The sequence below is a fragment of the Zeugodacus cucurbitae genome, chromosome 6, assembly GCF_028554725.1.
Source record: "Zeugodacus cucurbitae isolate PBARC_wt_2022May chromosome 6, idZeuCucr1.2, whole genome shotgun sequence".
NCBI classification, from domain to species: Eukaryota; Metazoa; Arthropoda; class Insecta; order Diptera; family Tephritidae; genus Zeugodacus; species Zeugodacus cucurbitae.
In genome coordinates, this window is record NC_071671.1 from 2,804,888 (window position 1) to 2,826,545 (window position 21,658).

Consider the following 21,658-nt stretch of genomic DNA (forward strand, 5'->3'; position numbering starts at 1 on the left):
TCTTATCTCTAGTTATGACTGGACTTGTCAGTTTTGTAGGCCTCGTACTTGGTGCATAGTTAAAGACTGGTATTTACTTGCCTACAAAATATATTTTTTAAGTTATTGAATTTATTTTTTTTTAAATTGTTTTTTTTTTTACTAATTTTTTAATTTTTGTAAATTGTTATTTTTATTCTATTTAATTTTTTTTTTTAATAATTTTGTAATTTTTTTAAATTATTATTTTTATTTTTAATATTTTTATAAAATTGTAAAAATCTCAAAAACAAAATTCTCAAAAACTGTATGCTTTGCCATTCACGTCGTTTTTGTCAATTGCTTTTAAATACATGTTTCGAACATTCACTAAGCTACATATTTATGGCGCGTAACTGTTTGGGAAAGAAAAATTTGGAAATAATAAGAGTTGATTCCAGCTGGTGATTGGCCTATACGGCACCCCCGCTGTGAGGCTTGCGTTAGCCATTTAAATTGACTGTAGAGTGGTAGCGATTATTCAATTTACTTTATTGACATTTTATTGGTTTGCCGTTACCTCTGCGCCTAATAATTTAATATGTATATTTGGCAATTTTCAAAGACTTTTGCTCTTGTCCAATAAGTAAATGGATATGACGACAATAAACAATGCATATAATAATAGACGTTGGTTAAAAAAACTGTAGATTTATTGCAACGTTAAGTGCTTATAACGAACGTAAAATAAAAAAATTTAAATTTAATAAATTTTATAAATTTATTTTATTATTTTTTTCGCTGCAGTAAAAAAAATGTCCATTCAAAAAAAAAATTAAAAAAAAAAATCGAAAAAAACTAGCAAAAAAGCCCCTTCTATTTTTCGAAATATTTTTTTTTTTTTACTTCATATACTCCCCTGTTGTACCTTATCACTTTTGAGTTCAAATTAAAACGCGTCAAAAAAATATCAACTCGTGATTTACCGCTCCGGGCCATTTTTTGTAGACAATTTCGACAATTTAATTAATTTTGACACGAACTCAACAAGAGGAAGTACAATTAGCGTACTCACATCACAATGTATAAAGCAACAACTATACATTCTCATACATACAAACAATTAACTGTATTACGGCAGGTTGTCAAATGATTTTGACATTTGCCACTGTTTCATATCTGTACATTTCCTACCAAATTGGTGTGCAGATTAATGTTAATAGCATGAATGAAGTGAGAGAGAAAAAAATCACACAAGCAACAATCGCATTACATGAAATTCGTGTACCAGCGAACACCTACGGCGAGATAAAGTTCAAGTTGTCAATAAAAAGCGTGCCGAAAAGCGCACACGTGTGAATTTTTTTTTGCATACAAACGAGATTTTCTGAGTTCAAAAAAGGTAGTATTAAAGTATTATTACCAAATATTATTTGTAATTTGAAAAAAAAGTAGTTATAGTCGAAAGCTTTGAAGTTTTAATGTGAGCTTTCGAAAAGCTTTATACGGTATTGCCGAAATTTTAAAAAAAATTATTAATAATTGCATTCAGATATTTATAATAAGTGAATTTCTACAGCTTTTTATTCAAGCTTTCACTTTCAAAAGCTCTTAACTTTGAAAATACGCACTGAGAAATTAACTATTTCTTTTGTCATGCGCGTGAAATTAATTTTAGCAATAGGAATGTGGCATACCGTCTAAAAAATTCTTGGACAACTACTTATCGTTCCAAACTGCGCTTCTTATTCCACGTAGCTTTCACCAAAAGCCGCTTATTTCGACTTTATTTCGACTTAACTCAACACACAAGCAATTAATCAATGCCTTATTATTTATTGTTGATATTTGGTATACATTTTTCAAAAAAAAAATTGTATTACCCTGCAAGGTGTTGATATGCTCTTAACAGCTGGCCATAATCAAAATTATTAATAATTAAAAAACATTATATATTTGAGTCAAACATTCACTCAGTTAGTAAGGCATTTAGCGGCTGATTAAAAATCAGAAAGCAAAAAAAAATTAACAAATAAATACCAAACTGGCTTTTTTTTAGCGGTCAACTCTCAAATTTCAAGCCACACTGTCTGCTGTCATAATTCTTCACCTTTTGTTGGCGCATGAAATTCCGCTACGCATCGATTTATGTTAGGAATTTATACAGATTTTGTTGTAAGTATTTGAATATACAAAGCGAAAAAAAGGCGAAATGTCTGGTATGCCAAGCGCTGCCATAAATAGGTAGCGGCAAGCTGCTTCTCACCATTTTTTGTGTGTTTTTTTTTTAACGTGTTGAAAACGCGCGACAGTTGGTTTAAAATTTAAAGTAAATACAGAGAATTGCTGTGTAATGCTATTGACAAGTGTATTTGGTAAATTGAAATTTAATTTATGCAATTATGCATATGAAGTCCGCCGTTTCTTGGAAGAAATACGGGTTTTTCATATTACTAGTTTGTACTTGTACGTAATTGAACACTTGTAGAATTCTACGTACTTAGTAACCGAGCTTCACTGTATTGCATTTTATTTGCAACAAACAAAAGTACAATCGACAATATGCCACATGTCGCACATTCCCTTATTTCGTCACACGTCCATAGGCGGAAAGTGGTTGAAAGTGCGATATTTACCTACACATTAGCTAAGTCAATAAGTGTGCGACAAATATGGGCTTAGACAAAGCAACTACCGTCTCCAGCAAGCGCTTGGCATCACTTTTCATTTTATTGTGGAATCTTTACTTTCCAAAAACTGTAAGGCAAACTCATTTGAAATATATTTCATTACATTTTTTAAGATTAAAAATCCAATTTAGATAAGCTTCTCACTTTTAAAAGCAAATCGTTATTTTTCCCGAGATCTTCCACTCGCACCTTCACCTAAATTGCTCAAACAAATCACTTTGATTAGGTTTATAAATAATTATTGCTCCAGCGCATCTAAAATTGAACGCTAATAAATCGTTTTAAAGATAAGATCAACTTTAATGCATGCAAAAGCTCAGCATCCAGCTTTAGGTGACGTGAAAGCTCTTAACGCGTGCACACTTTGATAAGCATCACCGTAATATTTCATTATTTGGAAATATTAGATTTATTGTCAATGAGTGTGGCAAGGGTTGGGTCGATGTAGAGTGAAAAATTGTTGAATTGCGACAACAATCTGATAAGCGATATCTTTTTCGGGTAAAGGCATGTGCTTTTAAATGGAAAGTTTGTGGCGACATTCACTTTTTTTAAAACACAGTTATGCGGATGAGCATATTTTATAGATAAACTGAAACCAATTAGGATTTCTGGGTCAAATCATCATTTCACTTAAACCAAATATAATTTTTCTGAAAGTAAAAGCGCAGCGCTTACTAAAAGCTTTAAGCTCCTTGGTAACTTTGCAAAAGCGTCAGTTCTGTAATAGATCGATTGACTTTTCAAAGAAAAAATCAAACATAAAAATCATTACATTTCATCACTTAAACATTTATTTACACAAAAAAAGGGCAAACAAGCTTTCAAGTGGCAACTCAATTGAAGTGTTTAGTTACATTTTGTAAATATAAATTAATGTAAACAATAATATATAACTTATATAATATTTCGCTTATGAAATCACTTTGTTCTTCACCGCTATTCTCAAAGAAAAAACTATTAACCAATTATAACAGGTTTCGCGTGGGGTTCTCAGGTGCTGAGTGTGCGCTCCACCACATGAAAACTCCTGAGTATAATGCTAAAAAAGAAACAACAAAGTTCAATTTGTTGCTAGATATGGTTTTTATTTGAAGAAAATACTCAGAACATCACACTTCAACTCAGAAGTATTTACATACTTGTTAGACCCTATCTATTACCAAATGTAAATCCCAAATCAAATATTATATTATTTACTGGTCACATTACCACTTGTGTGGTTGAACTCCAAGTGGTCTCTCCAATCAGTTAAGAATTTAGCAAATGTTTGAAATTTAATGCTAACTTCAATCATCACCTCCGACTCCATGCGCGAACTACCTGATTATTCAAATATTTTTTTTGCAATATATATATATCAATTCGCCAAGAAAGCATCCAAAAGTCAGTACATACCCACAGCCCAGCAATAGTGCAGGCATTTGGAAAAACTCCATATCTAAGGGCACCACCTCGCGGTACTCCGTTTGAAACGTGATGAAGTTTCCATGCTGTGTGGCGTCTTCCAACGCCAAATCCAGCACATGCTACTGAAATCCATATTCAAACATCTCTAACATATGAAAATCGAACAATTGCTGAAAAGGCCAGTTCTGCTTCATGGGTATGCCACCGGATACGATCTCAGCGGGACTGTACAAACTCAGCATACACTTGTCGTAAAACATCAGCTGAGCAAAGCGTGGATCAAGTACATTCTGTACCTCCAGTATCATAGACAACGGTGTGACTTCGAAGAGTTCTTGCACAACGGGCGCAATGCTGTAAAATTTCGAAAGATCCACATCTTCCTGTGTAACCAAAACAGGAATATTTCGATCGCGCAGATCTTCGAAAGACTCAATTTGACGTTCAAAGATTTGGGTAGTTAATATGCTGGAGAGACATGTTAAATAGATTGATGAGATTACGAAGCCACATACAGAAAATAGTATAAGCAGGAAAGCTTGTACACGTCCTCGTATAAATATTAATTTGAGTGAAGCGTGCAAGAGGCTGCTAATTATCTCGAGTAGGAAATATTCAAAATGCCAGACACCAAACTGCAGACGGCTGATAACGGTAGCAAAAATGATCACAAAAGTAAAAGTCGCCAACAAAACACACCACACTGGCCACGAAAATGGCTTGAAAAGGTACAGATAACTGTCGATTGGTTGTGGCTACCGCACTAGCAGATAACCTTTATACAGGAATACCGGCTGACTTGACGGCGTCAAATCGTTACTAATGAAGGAATCAGCACAAATGTCCAATTCGTTAGCGGCGAGCATTTCAATGCACATCAGCGCCATATATGTTTTATTTGCGGGCACTCGGACCCGCACGAACTCTAGTGGCGTTACAATGCCAGGCAAATAAACGCACCAGCTCCGGAGCCATGCCTTTAACGATTTGCGCTCCCTGTTTATCGTAATAGAGCACCGAGCGTGGTGGATTGTGGCCAATGCCAGTACGTAAAGCTAGGCCTTGGAGGTTTGGTAGTACTCTGCGCGCCTGTAGATATCCTGTAAGGCTAGTATAGTCAACACGTAAACTAGGAAATGGATTATAAGTGACTAGTTCCATAGCTTTTCGGTGCGTTGTTGGAGCAGCATTTAATAGTAGGACGTTCAGGTAGCCATGCGATCAGCACCAATCGAGGAGTTCAGAGCCGGCGACGCGTCTTGCAGATATCTACTGCTGTTGCGTAGCGTTAGCCGCTGTTCGTCGATGAAGAGTATATGCGTGTGCTGTCGGCCGCGCAGAGTTTTTGCTAAGCCCTGGAGTTCCGTAACGTTCTGAAGTTTAAGTATTGCAACGGTCAGAATACTGGTACGATAAAACCCTCTCAGCTTTAGATTGTGGTTCGTGGTAAGACGAAGCTTTGGCGTGTTCAATGCTCGCATTAGTTGATCGCAGAAAAAAGAACTATCTTTGTCACAGTAGAATAATATAGTGCTTGCATCGATACTCTTGCTTAGATCGGCTATAAACTCGGCTGACTGTTGAGCGTTTTTGATTTGCACTAAAGACAGTACAGCACTGCTCAGGAGCACAAAACCCACCGACTGCGTTAAATACATTTTTGGACTGACGGAAGGACGTAAAGACAATGGATATTTTTGCTTTATTATGTATCTACAGATTTGTTATTATGTATGCGACTAATTAACTATTTCTCATAAAGTAGTAATTAAAATGGTGTTATGTAAGCAATTTCTTAATTACTTTCACGTCGTATGAAAACCATTGGTTAGAAATTAACTCCCAATACTCAAAAGTATAGTAGGTGTGAAAGTCAATACTCATTTCCTAGCTAATTATATGATTTAAGATAATTACTCATGGTGGAATATGTATTGCATTCAATTAGATTCAAAGCCATTTTATTAATTGAATGCGTGTAAAAAATTACTTTCTCGACAATTTTCAAAATCAGAGAACCGGACCTTTATAGATTATAGTAAATATATATATTAAAATATCAGAACTTCTCCAAATGTCTTTACTTATAAATCCTATGCATCATTTGCTCGCCTATGAAAGCTAATAACGCCATTGTGTAACCGCTGCCCAAAAGTAGAGCAGGCATTTCGAAATACTCCAAATTTAGCGGCACCACCTCCCGGTCTTCCGTTGGAAATGTAGTCAAGTTACCGTGCTGTATCGATTCCTCTAGTGACTCGGCCAAGGCATGCCAGAAGAAACCGTAATCGAGAAAGTGTAATATATGCATATCGAGCAAATCGGTAAATGGCCAATTCTTTTTTATCGGTACACCACCGATGGATGACTCAACTGGAATATCTAGGAGCTTTGCACGCGGTCGCAACAGGAAACGTTGCCTGTACAAATGCAGCTGACACATGTCGAAGAACATAAGCTGTGCATAGTGGGGATCCAGTGTATCGCGGAGTGCCATTACCTCATTCAATGGTCTTATTTCGAAAAGCTCTTGCACGATTCTAGGAATTGCGAAATATTTAACAACTTGCTTATCCTCATCGGGCACTAAAACGGAAATATTCAGCCTGTGCAAATCCTCGAATGACTCGATCTCTCGTTCATAAATTTCGGTGGTCAAGATGCTGTAGAGGCATGTTAAATATATCGATGAGATTACGAAGCCGCAAACTTTAAACAGAAGTCGCAAGAACGGGTTAACATTCCCGTGTATTAGAGATAACTTGCAAGGGATTTGCAAGAGGCTGCCGAAAACTTCGAGAAAAAAGTATTCAAAACGCCAAAAACCGTACTGCAGACGGCTAATGATCGTGGTTACAGCAAATATCAAAACAAATGTCGCAAGCAATAACTGCCATACTTCCAGCGCAAATGGTGTGAAGAAATAACGGTATCTGGGGATAGATTGAGGATACCGCACAAGTAGATAGCCCATATAAATAAATATCGGGCGACTTATTGAGATTGCTTTAGTACTTATATACGAATCGGCACACAGATCCAATTCTCTCACGGCGAGCATATCAATACAATATTTCGTCGAGAACGTGTTATTTGCCGGCACCTTAACTTCGACGAACTCGAGCGTGGCATTATAGCGCCAAGCGAATAACCGTAAAAACTCCGGTACTATTCCCCTATATACATGCTTCCCTTGGAAGTCCTGGTAGAGTATTGCACGTGGTGGATTATTGCCTATACCAACGCGTATCGGTGCGCCGTGAAAGTTTCTATGCCGTTTTCTGGTACGTAAATAATTCGAAAGTGTTGTGTGGTGTATAGCCAAACTAGGAAATGGTGTGTATGTGACGAGTTCCAGAGCTGTACGGTTCGCTTTCTTCCAGGATTCTAAAAGTAGCACATTTAGGAAACCATTCGACCAGCACCAATCGAAGAGCCAACGCCATGCACCGAGTGTCAGTTGCGTTTTTTGTGGAGTACTATTTGTTGTGGGAACCAAAGATGCTTTCGTAGCCATAAAGAGTATATGAGTATGTTGGCTGTGGAGCAGAGTCCTTAGTAATCCTGTGAGGTTTTGTTCTTCCGAAGCGTTGTTTCTTTCAAGTATTGCTACAGCGAGTACATCCGCGTGGTAGTAACCCTTCAATTTGACAGCAGAGTTTGTGGTGATTCTAAGTCGCGGCGTTTGCAATTGCTTTATCAATCTATTGCACAGATTATTATCGGCATCACAGTAAAATAATAAAGTATGCGCACTGATTCTACGACTTAATGTGTCTATAAACTGACCCGGCTGTTGAGCGTTTTTGGCTTGTAATGAAAGCATTGAAGCTAAAGCCGCGCAAAAAATTGTGAGCTCAAACGTATGTCGCACGCTCATCTTTAGACTGTTTCACTCAACGCCTTTGAAACACTGTAAATGTTGTGAAAAAGAGCGTATTAACTAATTAAGTGTTTTTCATTAAATTAAATTTCTAAATTAAGCCAATTATTAGTGGTAAAGTCATTAAAGTCAGTTTATTAAGACAATTAATTTAATTATTTGAAAATTTTATGTGAAATGGAAATCGATCGAATTAAAATATAGCGCCTTTCAAAAGAGAGTGCGAGGGTGTGGAACATATGCTGACCGAGGGTTGAAGAAAGGCTGCCTCCTACAAATATGAGATCACAGGATATAGTGCCGTCGATTCTATGGTGGTAGTATTAATCATACTCCACTAATTGTTCAAAATATGATACCGATGTTGAACAAAGCTCATAAGGCTTGGTTTCTTTTAGGTTTGGGACCCAGATGGGATGATTGCAAAAATATACGAAGTTGTCGATAATTTCAATCGAGAATAATCACAGATTAAACAGATGTGTGATAGGCTCAAAGCGCTTTCTCGATTTGTATATGAGGATCTTTTGAATCATATCTTACAGTTTTTGACTCTACGGGAACCCGGTATTTAATTGATCCAACCGACACACATTACCTCTGTTGCCAATCTAACCTAAACTATTCCTATTTGAAGTAATTCTCTCTTCTGTGCCGAGCGTATTGCTATAATTAAAATGAAGTTTATTAAATTTTTATTTGTATGAGTGACAATCAAAATTGTGTGTGCAGAAAACAGAAGTATTCATTTCAAGTGTTCTTTCACATATTTTATGTTTACAAATTGCGAAGCCTGTGCACAATTATTTCGGCAAAAAAGCAGATCAATGACAACGTACAGCCACAGGCCAGCAGTAGAGCAGGCATTTGGAAAAACTCCATATTTAAGGGCTTCACCTCGCGGTATTCCGTTTGAAACGTCGTCAAGTTGCCGTAACGCACAGAATCCTCCATAGACACGGCTGAGAGATGCCAAAACAGGCCATGATCGAAAATGTGTAATATATGTAGATCGAGTAATGTCTTGAAGGGAGAGTTCTCTTTCATCGGTATACCACCGCAAGCGGTCTCCACGGGTATGTCCAAGATAACAGCGCGTGGTCGTAGCAAAAACCGTTGTCTGTACATAGAAAGCTGACACTTGTCAAAGATTAATAGTTGCGCATAATTGGGATCGAGTGAATCGCGGTATGCATTGATCTCAGCCACAGGTTTCACTTTGAAGAGCTCTTCCACAATGCTTGGTATACCGTACAGTGGTATGTACTTGTTGTCTATATCAGAGACGAGTACGGGAATTTTTAATGCGTGTAAATCCTCGAAAGACTCAATCGGACGTTCATATACTTCGGTGGTCAGTATGCTGGAGAGACATGTCAAATAAATTGATGAGATTACGAAGCCGCTAACAGTGAGCAGAATACTTAGGAACGGCTGCAGCCGTCCACTTATCAAAGCCAATTCGAAAGCTGTCTGCAAGAAACTTCTGACCACCTCGAGCATAAAATATTCGAAACGCCAAGCACCAGACTGTAAACGCCCGATGATCGTGGTAAAGGCAATAACGAACACGATTGTAGACACCAAGAGCAGCCACACATATGAAGAAAATGGAGTGAAAAAGTAACGGTATCTGGGTATGGAACGTGGATAACGCACTAGCAGATAACCCATATAAATGAATACAGGGTGGGTTGTTGGTATGAGCTCCGTGGCTAGGAACGCATCAGCACAGAGATCTAAATTGCCCGAAAGCACCTCGAAAATACAAAATTTCGGCTCGTAAGTGTTATTTGGCGGTACTGGCGGTTCGCTTAACACGAGTGTGGCGTTGTAACGCGCAGCAAACAAACGCAACAACTCCGGTATCATGCCTTTCAGCACAAGCTCGCCATCTTGATCCCTGTACAAGATGGTACGTGGTGGATTATTGCCTATACCAGCGCGTATAGGCATACCCTGTAGGTTTGGTGTGCGACTGATTGCTTGTAGATATTTCGAAAGTGTTGTGTGATGCACACGAAAAATGGGAAATGGCGTGTAGGTTAACAATTCCACTGCTGTTTGGGACCAGGACTTCAATAGTAAGACTTTTAAGAAACCATTCGACCAGCACCAATCGAACAGCCAACGCCAAGTGTGTGGAGCTGTCGATGAGAGTTCCAGTGAGGTACTTGTTTGCTCTTCGTCTGCTAACGGCACATGGATGAACAGTATATGTGTGTATTGCCAACCCTGCAACATTTTTCGGAGGCTCCCTAGCTGCGCTTGCTGCGCCGTGCTGTCGCGTGCAAGTAGCACGATCACCAGCGTATTCGAGTGATAGAACCCTTTGAGTTTCACGGTGTGGTTTCCATTGAGACTGAGTTTAGGTGCATCTAATTGCTTAATTAGTTGATTGCAGAGTACATTGTATTCGGCGCAGTAGATTAATTGAGTGCGTGTGCTGATTTTACGACTTAATGAAGTTATAAATTCGTTCGGCGGTACTATGTGTGAGCTTAATAACGAAATCAATAAAGTGCGACCGAACAAAGTGAAGTACATTTTGTAACTGTACAGCTCATAGCGACCCCGCTGCATTAAATTGCAATGCGAGACAGGCAGGTGTGGGCTTCATAGAGATGCAATAGAGTAGCCCCTGTAAGTGCGTATATTGTTGTTGTATGATAAACCAATTATTAGACATTGAAGTTCAATTATTTTAATTACAACAAACAATTATCGATGAACAGTCCAAAAGCGATGACAGTATTTATACAGAAATCTCGAGAGAGTGCTGTGCATAAAATTCAATATATTTTACGGCTTTCTCCAAAGCGGTCTCAAGTGGCTCATAATACGCAACGCCTTTCAACGCTGGAAACCGCGAATTTTCACTGTCAAAGGCGCCCGTAAATAACTATAATTGTGTTTGCCTAATAATAGGCTGTTGCTTATAATTAAAGGTGTTACTTTAAGCGGTGAGTGTTGTGGTAGGTCTACCATAAATAATCACCAAGTTACGCACAACACTTATTTGATTATTTTCAGCTATGAGGCAGCTCTCATTACTACTTTGTAGCTATCTGATTTGCTATGCGGATGCAGAAGCCACAGGGTTGACGCATGTTGTACAAACACTGAATGCCAAAATTAAAGCAACCACTACTATATTCTACACAACTACTCATTCCAGCTTAGATTTTCAAGCGGTCTTACAGCAACAACTGCCGCCAAAGATTCTCGCCTCAGCAAAAGTTGCAACTCCATTAGAGGACTTGTACAATTCGCGTGTACTCACCGTGATCTTTTTAGCGCCAACATTTATGGAGCAGCTACAGCAGTTACGCGCTTTGTTGCATACCAACAGGCGCTTCACCCATGCGCTCGTGTTGTTTGTAGCTTACGGGTACGAAGATCAGCGCTGGCTCTTCGAGTGGTGTTGGCGACAGAAGTTCTTGCATGTATTGCTCGCAACCGAGCAAAACGCTACTGTATTCAACACTTACACACCTTTTCCGCGCTTGCGGCTACTCAATACAACACTGAACGCTTACTTCGATGAACAGTATGCACCAAGGAATCTCAGAGGCTACGCCATACGCTATGATGGTAGCTTTAGTCCACCGCGTTCGCTGATAATCGAAGACGCGCAGGGAAACGTGGTGCTTCATGGCTTTTTACCACGTTTAACAGAACTGTTTGCGCGTCTACACAATGCAACCCTGCAAAGAAATCGACAGTCTAAGGTGTACAAAACTCGTGAATGCCTGCAGATGATCGCGCGGAAGGAACTTGATTTATGCACCGATTATTATTTCTTAGGCGATGAGGTCTACCTGACTAAACCACTGTATCTGTATGATGTTTACCTAATGGTGCCTTGTGCACACCAGCTACCGGCGTTCTATTATTTCGCCGCGCCATTTGCACTGCAAATGTGGCTGTGGATCGCGCTCACGCTCATTTTGCTCACGTTGATCTTGGCGTTGATGTGCTGGTGGCGCTACTCTCGCTGGTGCGTTGATCAATTGTTTCTCGACTTGACAGCTTCTCTACTCTATATGCCGTTTCGTTTGCGTCCATTTACCGGTTATACTCAGCGTTTACTCTACTTGGTACTCGTGATAAGCGGTTATTTACTGTCCACATATTATTTGGCGCTTCTCTCGAGCTTCTTTAGTGTGCATATTAATGAGAGAGAAATCAAAGATCTTTCGGACTTGAAGCCACGTAATATTTCAATTATACTCCGCGATATCGATCTTGGCTTGCTGCGCAGCTACAATGCATCGCTAGAATTGCTTGAACGCACTCAAGAGATGTCCTCGGATGAGGTCTCGAGTAAACAGTTAGCATTGGATACACGCTATGCCTACTTGTGTGCGGTCGATAAATGTAATTTACTGCTTAATCAACAAAAATACTTGCGAAACTGCAGAATGCGTATAATAAAACCGTCTATTATGACCGTGTGGGGTGGCATTGTCATCGGGAATGATACATTTTTCGAAAATCTACTAAATGCCTATTTATATCGCGTCTACGAAACTGGCATTCATATGCATCTACAGCGACAAAGCCATGCAGATGCAATGCGTATGAATATCACAAAATATTTTCACACGGAGAATGTGGAGAGGGTGAAACCGCTAAAACTGGAATATTTTCAAATCCCCGGTATGGTTTTAACTATAGGATATGCACTGGCTTTAATGGCTTTCTTTAGTGAACTAGTGAAATATTATTATTGGAAATAAGTTATATAGCAAGTAGCTGACATTGTTCGCATAATCGTCTCTCTCAACTTTCTTTTTATGAAAAATACCACAATTTAAAGCGACTTAAAAGAGCTTATTGTCTATAAAATATCAGCGCTTAATGTCTAAATTATGTATTGCATGCTAAAAAGTGTTTTCATAATAAAATATAACATTTGAAAAAAACTCTCCAAACTCTCCACATTTACAACATTCAAGGGAACAGCGTTATTTCCACAAATTATTTTGCACGCCTTACTACTCAAGTTTTTGTTGAGTTTCCTCAGGTTTTTGTCAAGTCTCCAAACTCTCCACTAAATAATCATTTCTAATTTTTTAGTATATAAATGGTTTTGGCTCTACGTTTGATAATAAACCTTTATTTTCTTCATTTTTTAGACTAGAAACAAATTAATACATATATATTTATAATATACCACTTCAGCATTTCTATACATACGTAATTATGTACACCTTATCAGTCATTTGTTAAATTCCCGTGGAATTTATATTTTTTAACCATTTGCACCAACACTCAATTACTTGTTACACGTGTTGCCGACTGAAGTACTCACAGTTCAAAACAATGACACATGCCAAATAATTATAGGTGCAATCGCAGGCGCTTAAATATTTCCATTCGCAATACTTACAATTTAATACTAGGTATAGCCCAGCCTATTGCGTCGAAATTGTAAATTCCTTTGTTATCTGTGGAATCAGTGATTTGGCGCAACCAAATGGAGAGTGGTGAAGAGAGAAGACAATTAGCGAGCAAGTGCTGCTACAACAAAGAAATTAACAGAAAACGACCAGATTTCAGGTGCGCAAATGTTTAAATTGTAGTTTTCCATTACTATATGGATACATGCGTAGATACTTTACATTTTTGGTTGCGCAAGGTCTTTTGTCATATTTTTCTTACGAAAATATGATTATTATATGCAATATTATAGAATTTTTATACAAATAAAACTAATAAAGAAGTTTTTTCCAAACTCTCCAAACTCAACACTGTTTAAATTTTGATTGTATTAATCTTGTTTTCACTAATATAGCTCAAAACATTTTTTGCGTTGCTTTTTAGCAAGTCTCCACAACTCTCCAAACTCTACACTGCTTAAATTTTGATTGTATTAATCTTGTTTTCACTAATATAGCTCAAAACATCATTTGCAGAGCATTTTTACCAAGTCTCCACAACTCTCCAAATTCTACACTGCTTAAATTTTGATTTTATTAATCTTGTTTTCACTAATATAGCTCAAAATATTTTTTTCGGTGCTTTTTAGCAAGTCTCCACAACTCTCCACTACAAAAAAATATAAAATTTATTCGAATTCAATTGCGCTTTTATCTTTTTAATGCAACTACGTTACGAGTTTATTAACAAAAACTCTCCGCTTCAATGAAATATACTCAGTAAGTCTATACATCTTCAATATTTTTATAAATTTCTTACGCACTGGGTTATGTATTATTTATATTTGCTTCGTTTTTTATTAATTTACAACAATTGCTATTTTACTTGCTTTTACGAGCACAATAACATATGGAACGTGTCGAAAGTGTGGTGAAGTACCCACATTCCAAGTGCCAACCGTGCTCCACCCGCAACGACATGCCTAACTGTTTCGGCATAGATAGCCAGCAGACAGATATGATTAAAAAGATACTTGTGTCGCAAGCACATTTTCCTCAACGTTCTTCCGTTATTGCCTAATTACTCGCACTTTCATATGTTCGTATTGTTATTGTTATTGTTGTGTGTGTGCTTTATTATTTTATTTCGCCAAAATAAACGACCTTAGCAAAAATTTCAAAACTGATAAAATACCAACATTATTAGTTAATTAGTGAACTCCTCGTGGCCAAGCTACTTTGAGTCATCGTCCTTTACAACATTGATATTTGAAGGCTCATTGGAAGTAAGCTTCTAATAATGGTGGAGTCAGCGCGAATCATATGACCTTAAAGCTTCGTTAGTGCTTAGCATATAGATCGCTTGACGGTAGAGTCGAGTAAGTAGAAGTTGGTTATTAGTGAGACCTTGTTGCGTGTGCTTTAGTGTCAATTACGGCATTGAACAGCTCTCACTAAGCTGCAGAGTTGCACAAAATCCGGAGCTTTAGGTGTGCTTTTCAAGCTGAATATTTATATCGTTTGACCGCCACCTCAGTTGACAGTCAAGGTCAATGGAAACACCGTTTAATACCGCAAAGGTCAGTTACATTTTCTGGATTTTGTTTTGATTTCGTTTCCTAGGTAAACACACTTAAAGAGATAACACATACAAGAAATACAAAGATAAAGCTTTAGCAACAATTACACAATTATTAGAAATATTTTAAGCGTTTTCTAACGCTCTATTTACCTATACATAAAATCAGAACCACTTTACACCTGTTCAAATCGATTTGAAGTGTTTTTCCTGGAAATGCCACAATCTCTCTCTGATTACAGAACTATTTGGATTTGCTGTTCTTTTACTTAAATCAATATTATCTATTTTAGGTTTATCTATATTATCTACTTATTTATAATTAGCAAAGTGCAGCCGATTTATTGTATTGCTAAATATTTTTTAATAAGCGAAAATCGTAGTGCCACGTTGAGTGCGGCTTAAGTTAGTAGGAGTGCTTCTCCAATATGGATTTGCAAATGATTTAGCAATTCTCATTGTATTTCGCTATTGTTTACACTTGAAAGACTCTTAAATTGTATTATCGCTTGTTTGTTTAGAAAATTTCTTTACTTTTTTCTACGGAACGGGAAATAGCCTTGATTTAGTGTCGCTTAAAATAGCTTTACAACAATTTAGTAGACACTTCCAATGGTGCGGGTGCCACTTGCAAAGTACACCAGTATTGAGACAGTCGTGGGCATGACAATAAGACAAAATGTGAGACAAACAAATTAGGGTCGGTACTTCGGAATGTTCTAAAGGTATCCCTAGTTGAAAACATGAATATACTCTATACCTGATCCTCTTGTAAATCTCTTATTATAGACTAAAAAGGAATTTCTCTCGGATCTCTCTGTGGTTATAGATATTATGGCTACTCTCCCTAAAGATAATTTATTTTTCTCAGTTGAGAATCGATAAGATAAGAGATAAAAACTTGCTCACTGGTATAAATGCACTCCCTGACTGGTAATAATGAGTAAGTGAGAAATGTACTCTTCGGGCCTACCTATGCTAATTTCGCACAGTGTACTGCAATGTGTAATCGATCGAATCTTCAATGAGTGCACTGGCGCCAACTGTCATTTCCAATTGCATAAATGCGCAGATACAAAAACAAAAAAACCAAAAAAATGAAAGCAGGAATGCATTATCGCTGATAATCGTTTACTTATCGACATTTCAAACTTGTGCGAAAGTAAGAACTGAAAGCTTCAAAAGTCCGCTGGCCACTTGAGATGTCAAAACCCGCTGAAACATAAACGGCAGGCTATTGTGTGGCAATTTTGTAAATTCCAGTAATTTTTTTTTTGCTTTTACAAAATATTTGTGTGCCGTAGACAATGATTAATTAAAGAAAATCAAAAAAAAAAAAAAAAATCCGATTTGTGTGGGTGTATGCCTTTATTGCGCAGCGTTGCATTTTTTGTTTTTGTAATAATAAAAATCCATAATTTATCATATTCAATATAACATAACTGTCACTTTGGTATGCGGCGTGTCTCTATTTTCGTTGCCACAAAGACAGTTCAAGCACTTGCTAACATTAATTTTCATAATAAATTTTAAAATTTTTACAATACAACTCTAATTTGATAAAGATTTAAGTGTATTCTCCCGATGCTTCTTCATTTTCGCAAACAATAACTCCAACAGCAGCACCATAAAGCTCAAACCATAGCCACAGCCCAAAAGCAACGCTGGCATAGCAATATACTCCAGACCCAAAGGTCTCACACCCGTACGCTCCATTCTCGCATAATTAACATAACCTAAACTTATTGTTTTTAGATTCGCTTCCTCCTTGAGACGTTTGTAGTGCCCAGCGGCGTACATTTCTAAAGAATGTTTGTTGAAGAGTTCCTCCAGTGGCCAACCCTCTTTGAGAGCGTGACCTGCCAAAACGAAAATGATCGGTTTCTCCAATTTCTGCATGAAAGGGCGTCGCAAAAACTTTTGTTGGTAGGCAAAGAGTTCCTGTGTTATCTCTGGATTCATATAGGCGTAGCGAGTGTCGAAATTATTGCGATGCACGAGAAATTCCTCATAGCTGACGATATGCAAGCGTTCGGCCACAATCGGTGGTACGCCATATTTTCTAAATACGAAATTTTGATACTCATGCGCCATAACAGTTAGATTGCTGCGCTCAAAGTCTTCCAGCGTCTTAATTTGTGGCTCATAAACACTCTTCCCAAGTATGCTCGACAGGTAGCCTAGATACATATTGCTTAGCATGAAACCACTTACGCAGAGCGTTACAAATATAAGTGAGCGCAAGCGTGTTCCCATCGACCGCAGATCAAACGGCAAGTACAGAAAGCTAGCCCACGCATCCAAACCCAGACGACCGAAGTGCCACTCACCGCGCTGCAGTCGTGTCAACAGCGCGGTGATAAGCGTCACCAAACAGATGCTGGCTCCGATAGCCCGCCACACGGCCGCCTGAAAGGGCACCTGGAAGTAATAAAGCTTGGAAAGTGGTGGCGCATAACGCACCACTAAATAACAGTTATACAATTGTAACGGCGTGCTCACAATAGTCTCGGCGCTATACACCCCCCAATCGCTGCAAGCATCTACAAGGCGTGCCTGTAATCGTTCACTACATACGTGATCTATATTAAAATCAGCGGAGTTTGGTGCTAACACGGGTTCGATCGTTGCATTATAACGCTTCGCGAACGCAGCGAATATTTGAGGCGCAGCGCCATCGAACTGTCTTTCGCCGTTGTTGGGCTGTCGATAGATGAGCGTACGCGGTGGATCGTGCGCGGAAGAGATGCGTAAGCGGTGACCCTTCAAATCACGCCAAGTATTATTACGTTGACTTATGTACGACTGTAAAGTAGTGTTAATCACACGCAGCTGTGGAAATGGTTCCAGTGTTAAGAGTTGGCCGTCCACATCTACCGCCAACAAATTGGAGAAGCCATGTTGCCAATAAAGTGTGAAGAGTTCTAACCATATTTCTGTCGCAGCAGTGATTTCCCGAGGCCAATAGAAGAGTACATCGATGTGATGCAGACGTCTGAGGGTGCTAAAGACTATACTGTGCCAGCGAAAATCCAATGATGGAGTATCTTCGAGCAAAACCACACTAAGTATTTGCGTATCGAAAGTCATTCTCACTTCGTATGTTATATTTCTTGTAATTATGATCTTCGGCAAAGTCAAGTTCCTCGTAATAGTTGCAAAAAGCGGTGTTGGTTCGAATGAAAAAATTATGTTACTTGTGGCATCCAAGACTTGACTCAAATCATTCACTAAGCGCGCAATATCGGCAGGCTCTCCATGACAGAGTAGAATTAGTAAGGCACTGAAGAGTGTGATTCGCCACATGTTTATTGTTTTTCGAAAATAATTATTACACCGCTCGAATAGTTTGAAATACACACTAAATGACTGAACCCGAAACATTTGCTTTTATAGTTTGCGGTACATACATCTTTGGTTTATTACTGAAAACTAATATTTATATAACCGACTAATCACTGATTGCTTGCTAATAATAATAGGCCTGTAAGACCCAGAGGAGTCGCCTATGGCTTAAATTTCACAGCACAAAACACTTTAAATGTGTCAGCCTAAGTAGTCGCGGAAAATAATTAAAAACAAATAAGGGGAGGCTTAATTCAGCTGTAACCGAATATCCAATACCCCGTTCTCTCTCTTTGTTATAAAAAATTGTCTTAAGATAACAGACTCTATTCGGCACAAAGTTCATTAGAATAACGAAAATCATTATATCTAGTATATAGGGTAATTCCTGCACCGATTTTACCCACTTTATTACTCTGAATTTATATAAAATAGCTGAGATATTTACCGATATTTTCGGAAAACAATTAGTCAGTCACTTAGGTCCTCCTGCTCGGTACCTGGTTGTGGACCGATATTGCCCATTTTCCAATGTAACATTGGGTTGAAATTAATCGAGTGATTTCTGAGAAGTGATTATTTACCAAAATACTTTCCATTTTTGAACAATATTATCCATAAAAATTAGTACTTCTGCCAGGGCACCAAGGTTTATTAATATTTACTCAACTTATCGCATGTACGGACATATGGTCCGACAGATAGACTGACATCCGAATATCAAATCGTCTCGTCACCTCGATTTATTTGTTATACATAAATAACGGTTTTATTATGACTTAAAACAATTTGAGTGCAATTGAAAAGCAGAAACATAATCCATTTAATTTTTGTACTTTATAATATTGAGTAAACATTTATATCTGTTTTTATGCTGCTCCATCCATATTTTCTCGATGCTTCTTCATTTTGGAAAGCAATAACTCCAACAGCAGCGCTATAAAACTCAAACTAAAGCCACAGCCCAACAACACCGCTGGCATAGCGATATACTCCAGACCCAATGGCTTGACCTCCGTAGGCTCTTCTTTCGCATCATTAGCATAACCTAAACGTATTGTTTTCTCGTTCGCATCTCCAATGAAGCGTTTGTACAGTCCAGCGGCGTACAGTTCTAAAGAATGTTTGTTGAAGAGTTCTTCCAGCGGCCAATCTTTCCTAATGGCATGTGCTGTCAGTAGTGAAGTTATCGGTTTGTCCAATTTGTGCATGAGTGGGCGTCGCAAAAGCCTTTGTTGATAATCAAATAGGGCATGTGATATCTCTGGATTCATATAGGCGTAGCGAGTGTCGAAATTGTTGCGATTACGATGATATTCATCATAGCTGGCAATAAACAAGCGATCGGTCACAATCTGTGGTACGCCATATCTCATAAGTACAAAATATTGATTCTCATGAGTCATAATGGTGAGATTGCTGCGCTGAAAGTCTTCGAGTGTCCTAATTTGGGGCTCGTAAACACTTTTACCGAGTATACTCGACAAGTAGCCGAGGTACAAATTGCTGAGCATAAAACCGCTTAAGAAGAGCGTCAGAAACATAAGAGAGCGCAAACGTGTTCCCATCGGCCGCAGATTAAACGCCAAATACAGAAAACTAGCCCACACATCCAAGCCCAGACGTCCGAAGTGCCACACGCCGCGCTGCAGTCGTGTCAAAAGCGTGGTGATAAGCGTCACCAAAATGATACTGGCACCGATGGCATGCCAATCGGCCGTTTCAAAGGGCACCTTAAAGTAATAAAGCTTGGAGAGTGGCGGTGCACAACGTACGACCAAATAATAGTTGTATAATTGTAGCGGAACGCTAATAATCGCCTCTGCTCTATGCACGGACCAATCACTGCAACCATCCACAAGGCGTTCTTGAAGTCGTTGTCTACATACGTGGTCTATATTAAAATCAGCGGAGTTTTTTGCAATCAAAGGCACGATCGTAGCATTATAACGCTTCGCAAAAGCGGCAAATACTTTTGGCCCGGCTCCTTCGAACTGCAACTCGCCAGTCTCTGGCTGTCGGTAGATGACGGTACGTGATGGATCGTGTGCATAAGAAATACGTAAGCGGTGACCTTTTAAATCACGCCAAGTATTGTTATGTTGACTTATGTACGACTCTAATGTACTGTTAACGACACGCAATTGTGGGAACGGTTCCAGTGTTAAGAGTCGGCCGCCCATATCTATCACCAACAAATTGTAGAAGCCATGTTGCCAATAAATTGTGAATAGTTCTAACCATATTTCCGTCACTGGAGTGAATTCCCGGGGCCAATAGAAAACCACATATGTGTGGTGCAAGCGTATAAGAGTGCTAAACACTATATTGTGAAAGCTGAGGTCCATAGTTGCAGCGTCTGCCAGCAAAACCATACTTAGTATTTGATTATTGAAAGAGTGCTTCACATTGTAAGTTACATTTCTTGTAATTATGATCTTCGGCAAAATCAAGTTCCTGGTAATGGCTGTGGAATGCGTTGCTTGATCGAATAAGTAAAGAACATTACTTGTAGCACCCAAGACGCGACTCAAATCATTCACTATTCGCACAACTTCGGCCGGCTCTCCACGACAGGGTAGAATTAGTAAGGCACTGAAGACTGAGAATCGAAACATGTTTTTCATTTTGCAAAAATAACTGTTACACCGTTCGAATGGCGCGGAGTGCGCACTAAAAAGCCGAATGCGAAGTGTTTGCTTTTATATTTTGCACTGGAGATTTTAGTTTTGCATAATCACTTTGGTATAATAAATTATTGACGATTAGTGTTTAGCAAACTAACTAATCGCCAATTACTTGCTAGTAATAGTAGGTCTGTAAGACCCTGAGGACTTGCCAATGGATTACATTTCTCATAATAATACTCATTAAATATGTCTTGCTTATAGTAAATGCAACCAAGTAAGGAGGAACTTAGTAGCCCAAGTTCGGGTGTAACCGAACATTTTATACTCTCGCAATTTGCGATGTATTAAAAAATTAAAAAAAATAATAATTATAGCTCACTGGAAGCGAGAAAATCTTTAAAGCAGATATAATATATGTGGTCTAGGGGAAGATTTGACTCGGTTCTACCCATAGTTACACAAAGACACATTATTACAAGGAAATATACTCTCTGAATTTATATAGTCTATAGATCTGAAAGGCTTACTGCTATTTTCGGTAAAAATTTAGCCACAGGTATATATACCCTCATGTTGTGTATCTGTGTTCTTGGAAGGTTATCGTCCGATGTCGAGAAGCGAATTTTTAGATAAGCGGTGCTAAGCTTCCTAAGTACAGTCTATGCAAAGTATTGTTTCTGTATCTTGACTGGTTCTCGATTTATATGTTGTAAAGTGAAACAGACAGATGGAATTTAAAACTGTGTTATGTGGAAAGTAGGCGTGGTTGCGAACCGATT

At 38.4% G+C, this 21,658-nt stretch overlaps 3 protein-coding genes across 5 annotated transcripts in view; 1 reads left to right on the top strand and 2 right to left on the bottom strand.

Moving 5' to 3' along the window:
* LOC105215648 (probable serine/threonine-protein kinase DDB_G0267686) overlaps positions 1-21,658 on the bottom strand; it is a 159,400-nt gene that overhangs the window by 95,104 nt on the left and 42,638 nt on the right. The window lies entirely within an intron of this gene.
* LOC105217342 (uncharacterized) lies at positions 5,485-13,027 on the top strand. The gene has a single exon (XM_054234884.1). The coding sequence runs from the start codon at positions 10,977-10,979 to the stop codon at positions 12,681-12,683; it is 1,707 nt and encodes a 568-aa protein (XP_054090859.1). The 5' UTR covers positions 5,485-10,976; the 3' UTR covers positions 12,684-13,027.
* Positions 16,192-18,424, bottom strand: LOC105217343 (uncharacterized). Its single transcript, XM_029043523.2, has one exon. It carries the CDS (start codon positions 18,286-18,288, stop codon positions 16,456-16,458), a length of 1,833 nt encoding a protein of 610 aa, XP_028899356.2. The 5' UTR covers positions 18,289-18,424; the 3' UTR covers positions 16,192-16,455.